General features: G+C 35.4%; 1 protein-coding gene across 1 annotated transcript; it reads right to left on the reverse strand.

Moving 5' to 3' along the window:
- On the reverse strand, positions 1-1,443 carry LOC135223024 (uncharacterized). The gene is made up of 3 exons (XM_064261531.1): positions 1,255-1,443; positions 899-1,083; positions 1-465 (listed from the first exon to the last, which is right to left on the reverse strand). Exons 1-3 carry the CDS (start codon positions 1,439-1,441, stop codon positions 1-3), a joined length of 837 nt encoding a protein of 278 aa, XP_064117601.1. The 5' UTR covers positions 1,442-1,443.
- Positions 1,444-10,443: the final 9,000 nt, after the last annotated feature.

The raw sequence follows: 10,443 nt of genomic DNA on the forward strand, positions 1-10,443 counted from the left end.
TTACTGTTTGCATATATCATCAGGTAAGCCATATTCTTCCTCAACATCCATGAGGACTTTGGAAATTCTCAGTGATGCCACCTTTTGACCCTTTGCTGATAGGGACCGTAACCAGTCCTCCACTATTCTTGAATAATTGTAACTAAAGTCATCATGTGTAGGCTTACTAGTATTGCTTGAGCTGTCCAATTCTTTGAGGGTCTGCAGACATTCTTCCTCAAAGGAATTTTGTAGCTTCCTCTTCTTACTGCTGTTACTTGGCTTTTGGCTCTGTGCTGAAGATGAAGCTGTGGGAGTTATTGGTGTATCAGTCTGATCAATATCTCCACTTGACTGGTCAAAGTTTGGGGTAACAGGTTGAATTAGAGAGGCCATACTTGATTCTCCGCTTCCCTCTCCAATTGGAAATGAATCAAATGTGTTCTGATCAACTTCAATAACTAAAGGAGTATCTATAGAATTTACCTGTAAATAAAAATAAATATAAGTATTCATCTACGGTGGATATCTTGATAACATAATAGTTCAAAGATTTTATGACAATCATAACATGCTGTGATTACTTCATGGTAAGCAGTAAATACAACTAGCCTATGTGCCACTAGAGGTTAGTCAGCACTGCTGGACTGGTATGAAAGCTTTTTAGTACAAACTTGTAAGTAAGATCATTTTTCATATAAACTGCAGTATAATGGATTAGTTATAGGTAGTGAAGCATTAGTAACTCTGAAAATTCAAAATATATTTAAATATTTCTAATGTCCTTACTAACCTAACCTAACTTTCAATTACCTAGGCCAATATATTGTGCAAATTTGATCCTTAAAAGCCAAGTAATTATACCTATTACCAAACTACTACATGAATAATTATACCACATTTTATGCTCTTTACTTACTTGATTACTAATATCACTGGAATATGTAGGATGTGGAGCCACTGTATCTTTTAAAAAACACATCACATCAAATAGTTCCCACTTTGAGCTTGGTTTACCAGCTGAACCACTTGGAGTACACTGAATTTTTTTGTATTCCCTATTGAAGTATGCCTTCAGATTATTGAATTTTGTCCGCACTTGATCTAAAACGAAAAAAATATATATTTAGCTTTATTTAAATAAAAATAAGCTAGGGCTATCCTAGATGTTACTGATATAATTTTGATAATGCAAAAAAATAAAAAATACATAATGAGAGTATACCTTAGGCTATAAACAATCTGAGATTCAAGATATAGATATAGCATGCTTACCTGTATAAAGATCAGCAAGTTCAGGAAAGTTCTCTCTTAGTTGCAGGGTGATTTCTAAGTAATTTTTCCTTTTGAGGCCCTTTTTCATGAAGCTATCGTGCTTATGGTCCCATAAGCATCGTCTGTCTCTCATATTTTCAGCCAAAAACTGTTCAGACAATCTTGACCACTGTACAATGCTCTCCATCTTGCTTCTGATGACTTGAATTGCGCGCTTTCCGAGATGTAAACAAACAATAGAGTCGACGGTAGCGATGGGTTGAATTCGATCGGTACCGTTTTCAAAATTCGTGACGACGACACCAGAAAGTCGTCGTCAAAAACATGAAAAGTCGACGTCAAATTCAAAAGTCGACGGAAATTTCGCTAGTGACAGCGCCTTAAGCAGTGACCCAATTGACAGCATTTCCTTTGAATTATCCCTTCTGAGTGAATATGATGCCATATTCACTCAGAATAGTTATTTCGAATAAAATGCTTTAAATTGGGTCACTGACAGGTTGGGAAGTTGGGCACAGGCAGGCCTACTGAACAAAGCCTGAGGTGCAGTGGTACTTTGGTTCCAACTTCTCTCATGACCTGTGTGGTCCAGTTGATAGCACCCTTGCCTTTCAATTGATTGGCCTTTGTTTGATCCCAATGTAAGTTAGAAATTTATTTCTGCTCCAAAACATGATAGTGTTTAATATATAATAATAATAATAATATCTTTTATTTCAGCTCAGGGCCATATACATGTAATATACAAAATACAGACAGCAACATACACAATCTAGATACATGAGACATGATAAAAAAAATGAATAATCGGCAGCATAAAAGACATTAATCATAATACTGGTAATAACAGTAATAATATTGGAGAAAACAATGCATTGAGAGTTATAACAGTTAGTGCACAGATTATATAACTTAAATTTCAACTACAGACCTTAGGTGGTTACAGTAGTCAGGTCCACAGAGCTAAATACGAAAACTGAATGTATAAAAATACCTTTAACTTGATAGTATTCACAGTAATAATGAAAAAGTAAAATATCAATAATAGATAGAAGAATGAAAGAATCTGCAGATGACATCTTGCCAATACAGGGATTAAGTTCTTTAGGGGGCAAAGGCCTCATTTTCCCATTTAGATCTTGCTTCACTCCTTAGGATGCATTGTATGAACGAGTTTATATATATACTATATATGTATATATATATATATATATATATATATATATATACGTACGTACGTGTGTGTGTGTGAAAATGACATAGTTAACAAAATACTACTCAGAAGAGGAACCAGATAATCTATGAATTCAAGAAATACATAATTCACCGAGAATATATAGGTTATTGTACCAGATATCTAGATTCAGTACTTGGTTATTGGAAATACTAATTTTTAACAAAGAACCCAATGAAAATATCATGGCATTGTTCCTTGCTGTAAAGTTAATCGTTCGAGCGCTCAATTGCCGACTGCCTTTGTTGAAAATACAATGCAATGGAGCATAGAACCTGAATATTTATTTTTATTTGAACTCTCTCTCTCTCTCTCTCTCTCTCTCTCTCTCTCTCTCTCTCTCTCTCTCTCTCTCTAGCATCATCCTATGCGTGACAGAACCTTATGATTTCTATAGTTAAAAGTACACATAAACACAACGCTTATATATTTTCAGTTTTTCATTCAACTGAAAAATGCTTTCGAAATGAAACTGAAAACTGTATTGGGATCATCTTTGACGCTATGGATCCAAAACGTTATAATTTGTTGAAAGAATTTTCAGATTTTCTTCAAATACATCCGTATTTAGGGTTGTGTAAGGGAGACTTAACTTTCTGCTCTTAGAACATGATATTATCATTGCAATCATGACAGAGGGGATCGAGGCGTTTTGACATAAAAGTTTATAAGTGGCGAAGATAGATTAAACATTAATATCAGTGCTAATTTGGTAACGCTGTTTTACAACTAAGTAATTTCATACTAACGCCACAATAAGAGGGATCACGAAAACGTGTGATAGAAATACACATGACCCTGACAGTGTTTGATGCAATATGCTTAAATATGCGTTATTGAAGAAATGAGGGCTTCGGTTAATTTCAGTCGGTTTATAACTGGGCTGGTTTGGCGGAAGCCATTAAGCATTTGACCTATTTTATTCATGAAAATTACATTTATTATTATTCATTTACGTTTTTATTGCTTTTCCATAAGCAAAACGATCGAGTGTCAACGAACACTACATAAATCTATTGGTGGGACTCATACAAAAGCATCTATGTTGTGTAGTATCCCTTGGAGGGGGTACGCTTTTTACTTAATGCTTTTGTGCAAGTTAATGAAAGTGAGCTTCGCTTCTGATCAGAATCATCAAAGGTATTGCCTCATTCCACCTTTGTAATCTTTCTTTTTTCTGCAGAGAGGACGCATAACCAGCTCAGTCACTCGAAAAGAAAACGGGAAATAGGGGAATATAATTACTTTTCTTTGCCCAGTACACTACAATGAGTCACAAATCTCTATTATCTTGTCACATTAGAGAACTATGAATCACAATAAAAAAAAAAGACATCTACATAACAAATACGTTTTTCTCTCTTCAGGGCGTCATCTAAAACAAATGTCTAGGACAAAACTAAATGCTCCAGTAGCGGCATTACTCAAAGCGACAGCTTTCCCATCAAGGCATAAGGAAAATCTTTGTTGCTGATGGGTGGGAATAGATAGGAGATTTATACGGAAAAGTGAGATAAAGCTGCTGAAAGTCACCCATTTGGGTGAAATAAGACGGAAATATCGCACCAAACATTAACTTCTTGGTCTCTGTTAATTTACTAACTCGCTTTAGAATATCGTCCTAAAGGGCATTACATGTACCTGAACAATTATTTTTTACCCGGTATTTCTGTTTTTGTTGACCGAATCCAAAAGTTTTGAAAAAATTAGAAACCGTTTTAAAATGAAGGAGACACGAAAGGCAGATGAAAAAGGTATGTATAAATGTATTAAGTGTGACGAATAGCTATTAAAAGTCTAAATGGTTTATGAGAGAGTGCACTATGTGAATATGCAATGAATTATTTGAACAAGTCTCGGTAGGTATCTCACCCACTTTGATGCATAGAAAGAAACGGGCCAAATACAACGGGTAAAAAATACACACACACACTCTCTCTCTCTCTCTCTCTCTCTCTCTCTCTCTCTCTCTCTCTCTCTCTCTCTCTCTCTCTTTTAAATTAAACATCGGCTGAATGATGGAACACGCTAAGAAAAGCAAAGTGCGAAATAGAAAGAAATAAACTTGCATTCTCGCTGGATTGATCGAAATATAAAATGCTGAAAATTACCTGATAAAAAAACACACACATTCTGCGTTCCAAAAACTAAATCATAATAAAGACAAATTGTGCGTTTCGTAAATATAAAACCATTTATTAAAATCAACAATGGATGGAAAACAAACAAAGGATTCCGAAGAGGATTTATGCAAAGGCATTCAGAAATTAAGTTTGTAACTGCCTAAATGCAAGTGATAAAGACAGACCCATTGGGAGGTGAAACGTTTGAGATATATATATATATATATATATATATATATATATATATATATATATCTATATATTATATATATATATATATATATATATATATATATATATATATATATATATATATATATATATATATATATATATATAATGAATAACTTGATCACGAAGTATATAAGTGATGCTATGTATAAATAAGGTGTTTTCCACGGAGGAAATTGAAAGGCGAGAAAGCCAAGAACTTTCGGTGTGTGTGTGTGTGTGTGTGTGTGTGTGTGTGTGTGAGATTATGCAAATACAATAATATTTTGATTGGATCTAAATTCTGAGTTTCTTTTTAATTCTGACCAAATGTAAAACTGCGTTCTTCAACACGAAATCACAGCCTAGTTGAATAGACAAACTAATTAAACAGCAATTGCTGTATGACGGTAAGGCTAACCCGAATGAGAGAAAACCACTGTAGTTGTAGAAAGATTCTTAAGTATACGAAACTTCCATTGTACATAAGATAAAACAGGAGCGACATAAATCATTCTTTGACCTTCTTCAGTAATTATACAACTGTCACTGAATATCATGTGGGATCAGAAAGACGTCGGAAATAACAAGAAGTTTTATAAGACACTAAGCAACAACCCCCTAAAAAAAAAAAAAAAAAAAAAAAAAAAAAAAAAAACAAAAAAAAAAAAAAAAAAAACGGAAGAGGCATCGACCGTAGTCAAAGCTCGGATTAAATATGTGGGGACTGCTGAGAATCGTTCACTTGGTCTCCATTGGCAGGTATTAACGAATGTCACAATGAGGGAACAGGAAGAGCTTGGAACTTGAAATAGGAACAAAGCATAACCAAATAGACCGAATAGTACGAAAAGTCAGATCTTACAGGACTAAATATTTTAGACGGGTGTAGAAGATTTATGTAGCTTTCAAACTCTGGAATAAAGAGCTCGAACAATGGAAACACAAACGATAGTAAAGGTATTCCGATATTAAGAATCCATTTCTCACTTTGATTTATTCTCATTTTTTACATAAAATAATTGGGGCAAATGAAAGCAGCTGACACAATAACTTTCATCTCCACAATACGAATTCTATTTAAACCTCTTACAATCGGCGTAGGAAATAATTCACAAATTTCATAACATGCAGAAAATATCGCAGAAAATAACGCAATGCTTTTTCCACTAAGATGCTCAGAATGGCTGCAAAGAACGCGCACCACAAGCAGCTTTCACACATAAGCTTATCAGGTTCCTTCTTCCTTTTTAGGAAGGAAATCGTATTAAATTTGGCTCTGTATGAACTCTGCTGAACGTTGAGATCTCCAAAAATTGAAATGTAAACATTTTGTTAAATCTCGGACCGCTGTTCAAATGCAGTTCAAATTATCACCCGTTTTGTAGTGAAATATCATTCACTCGAATTCTAAGACTTCTAATAGTAAAATTTATGAGAATAAAAAACCTCCCTTATGATTTTTTTTCTACATGCCAGCATTCATAGATAGGCTTTAAATTGAGACTTTCTGTCCCAGGGAAGTAATTTAATGGATTAAAAGGGTAAGTAAAATTCAGTAAATTATCAACTAGCAATATCTTGTAAGACGTAAATTACTAACTAGTCAGGTAAATCTTTAATTACTTATTAAGCAAGTGAAAATCAGCAACATTTAAGACAAAAACTACAGATTACTTGTAAGACAAATCAGTTGTGCAACCTGCAAGGCCTTAATGCTGACTGATATTCAAACAAAGTAATATAAAAAAATTGTGAATTACGAGTAATCAATAGGTGACGATTCACATGTCTCATAAGTTACTTATAGAATATTTGGCTATGAAATATAAAGTATATATTACTGACTTTCACTTACTCGTGTAACCCATTAAATATGTTTACATTCTTTTAAGGAATGATGCAGTGTGGGCTGTGGGTTGGAAGTTGCTCATTTTGTGGAAGTTATGTGCTCATGCACGATTCTGCAGTTGAAACTGTAAATATGACTGCAAATTGTTTTTTTTTCTTGCTTCGGAGGCAAAAATTCGATATATACTTTTTGTCACTTATAAACAGGTGACTTATATTCACGAACTTCAAGTCACAGACTTCGTTTACTATGGAATTACTTTGCCTTGGTAACAATTTACACCCACAAGAAGTATAAGTGATAAGTACTTCCGCGCTGGGCTGGATTCGAACCCGAGCCTTTGGTTTAGAATATAGAAAGGATGGTCGAATTGGGCCACTCGGCTTTCAAGAGAAACAAATATGTAAAACTGTCGTTTACAGAAATTGGGTCCTTCTCCAAAGGACGCCTTTCAAATATGAACACGACCCTGATTCAAAGAAATAAACAGTCGTCAACTTTTTTTTTTTTATTATTAAGCAAAACAACTTTCCTGGAAAACGAGAATACTGATATTGGTGCCACTGACAGAGGCAAAAAACAATGACAGGAACAGAATGAGGACTGGGGAAAGCAGATTTACTGATAATAAAAGGGAATTTAATAGGGAGACATCGTTTGAGAAAGAGAAATAATCGTAGTACGTAATTCTGACGAAAAACACTCGCAAGCGAAGAGAACAAGGGATATTTCACGGGATTCTAACGATCACTGAACTGGATAACAGTTCTCATCAGCAATGATATAGGTGTCGTTCGAAAGTCTTAAAATGGGCTGAGGACCATTCCGTAACCAAAAGAGGTGCTTTCCGTACACTCGATGGATTGCAAGAAATGAAAATGAAATCGGAACAAGTTGCTGATAAAGAACCTTAAATCTAGCTCCGAAAATAACAGAGTCAAAGGAAGCTAAGGCATCATAAGCTAGTCAAGAAAATAAAAGCCCTCACAGAACAGCCATTACAAGACTGCGCCTAATAACAATCTCAGTTGTAACGTTAAAAAGAATTATCTATATTTTGGTCCGTAATAATAATAATAATAATAATAATAATAATAATAATAATAATAATAATAATAATAATAAGAACTAGCCAGTGATGACACATGGCAATGGCTACAGAGGGGAGAGCTAAAGAAGGAAACTGAAGGAATGATAACAGCGGCACAAGATCAGGCCCTAAGAACCAGATATGTTCAAAGAACGATAGACGGAAATAACATCTCTCCCATATGTAGGAAGTGCAATACGAAAAATGAAACCATAAACCACATAGCAAGCGAATGCCCGGCTCTTGCACAGAACCAGTACAAAAAGAGGCATAATTCAGTGGCAAAAACCCTCCACTGGAGCCTGTGCAAGAAACATCAGCTACCTTGCAGTAATAAGTGGTACGAGCAACCTGAGGGAGTGATAGAAAACGATCACGCAAAGATCCTCTGGGACTATGGTATCAGAACGGATAGGGTGATACGTGCAAACAGACCAGACGTGACGTTGATTGACAAAGTCAAGAAGAAAGTATCACTCATTGATGTCGCAATACCATGGGACACCAGAGTTGAAGAGAAAGAGAGGGAAAAAATGGATAAGTATCAAGATCTGAAAATAGAAATAAGAAGGATATGCCAGTGGAAATCGTACCCATAATCGTAGGAGCACTAGGCACGATCCCAAGATCCCTGAAAAGGAATCTAGAAAACTAGACGCTGAAGTAGCTACAGACTCATGCAGAAGAGTGTGATTCTAGAAACGGCACACATAGTAAGAAAGGTGATGGACTCCTAAGGAGGCAGGATGAACCCCACACTATAAATACCACCCAGTCGAATTGGAGGACTGTGATAGAGCAAAAAAAAAAAAAATAATAATAATAATAATAAATACCGGCTATACTCTCAAACTTACTGTTATGGTTCCTGTGTATGTATAACATTTCTGCAGAGAGAGCGTAGTATTTTGTATAAAATTAGCTCCCTCGAAGATTCATCTTCCTTCTGTAACTAGTACTGATGTCAACTTTCAGATATTTTAATCAGTTATGAAGGCTTACTTGGCAGGTCAAGCACTTGCACAGAGCAAAAGACGGCTTAGTACAATGATGTAAACCCTCACTAAAATGTTTAAGTGTGGCAGTAATGCGTTACTTATATTACTTCACACACAAGATCTTGTTCTGTGAGGGCTTTTATTTTCTTGACTAGCTTATGATGTCTTAGCTTCCTTTGACTGTTATTTTCGAAGCTAGATTTAAGGTTGTTTATCAGCAACTTGTTCCGATTTCATTTCCATTTCTACCAATCCTTCTAGTGTCCGGAAAGCACCTACAAGTAAAATTTTTAGAAAATTCCTTAGTAGCGAGAAACCATCTTTGTAACAGTTCTCCTGTTAACATAGATCAAATCCTGAATATGCAAGGAACTTTAGTTAGACCATTAAATGCACAGGTGATAGATGAAAATAAAGGATTTCACCAAGCGAGGCAGGTTGCATTCCCCAAGGGTATATTGTGCCATCATTCGGGTATCATTCACCAGAACGAGAGAGAGAGAGAAGAGAGAGAGAGAGAGAGAGAGAGAGAGAGAGAGAGAGTCCTGGATACAAGAACAACTTGGAAAGGCTATTAATATTAAATGTTAGTTGTCCTGAAAGAACAGCTACTTTGTGTTGCCAGGAAAAGCTTCCCTTGTGCTACCAAAATTTACGTTAGATCCCTTCTTTATTGTTGGCAATTGTCACTCATTTGCAGTCTACAGCCAATGATTGTTTCCAGCTGATGGGGACTGACGTCCCCCTTCACACAAGCGTCCTTGATTCGTCCCCGATGTTGGGGTGGGGGGCGGCATTTATCATAAATTTTTATCCATTTATTATTATTATTAATTGATAATAATAATAATATGGCCACAGAGACACATTTCTTGACTTTCTTGAGCATACGAATGGTACAAAAATATAACAGTTAAAAATATTACATGACGTAACTCTTCAGTCATGATACAGGAGAGCTCATTATTTTAAGGGGAAACAGAGAGGAAGCCGAATGTTTTGGTTATTAGAAGGAAAATGGCGAATAGATGGAAGACTTTTCATTTTTGTGTTTTCTGTACGGATGGAAAACTAATAAATCACCAGAACGAGAGAGAGAGAGAGAGAGAGAGAGAGAGAGAGAGAGAGAGGAGAGAGAGAGAGAATTCTAACATTCGATACTCATTCCAAACAATACCATTAGCAAAGGATTACCGTTTGTCCATAATCCTTTTATTAAAAGACAAAATCGGCGATTACAGTCGAAAGAGAAGTGCAATGGACAGTCGTTCGGGAGAACGCAATATGCAGCGAACACAATATTTGAAATTGAGGGAACAATAATATATTGGTAGCCGTTGTCTTCTCGAGTATAACTCTAATTTATTCCATACTAATCCTGACTCATAACCTAAGCATTGATACATAAACTCCTCTCTGTCAGGAAGGAGAAAATATCCATGTGAATGAAATAACATCCGGATGAAGAGATGAGAAAATATGCGATACAGAATGAAATTCTAAATCTGGGATCCAAACAAACGATACAGCTAGACAGAGAGAGAGAGAGAGAGAGAGAGAGAGAAGAGAGAGAGACTACATACAGCTTACTGATACTTCATAAATATTTAACTGAAGCAATATTAACATATGTAAATCTATATGGAAGTGCTTTCCATGGAAAACAGTACTTGGATTACAAA

The sequence above is a fragment of the Macrobrachium nipponense genome, chromosome 8 (genome assembly GCF_015104395.2).
Source record: "Macrobrachium nipponense isolate FS-2020 chromosome 8, ASM1510439v2, whole genome shotgun sequence".
In the NCBI taxonomy this organism is placed as follows: domain Eukaryota; kingdom Metazoa; phylum Arthropoda; class Malacostraca; order Decapoda; family Palaemonidae; genus Macrobrachium; species Macrobrachium nipponense.

Coding starts and splice junctions, on each gene's coding strand:
- LOC135223024 (XM_064261531.1), bottom strand. CDS start 1,441: ATGGAGAGCATTGTACAGTGGTCAAGATTGTCTGAACAGTTTTTGGCT. Junction 1,084..1,254: donor ACTTGCTGATCTTTATACAG/GTAAGCATGCTA, acceptor TTTTCGTTTTAG/ATCAAGTGCGGACAAAATTC. Junction 466..898: donor CCAGTGATATTAGTAATCAA/GTAAGTAAAGAG, acceptor TTTTATTTACAG/GTAAATTCTATAGATACTCC.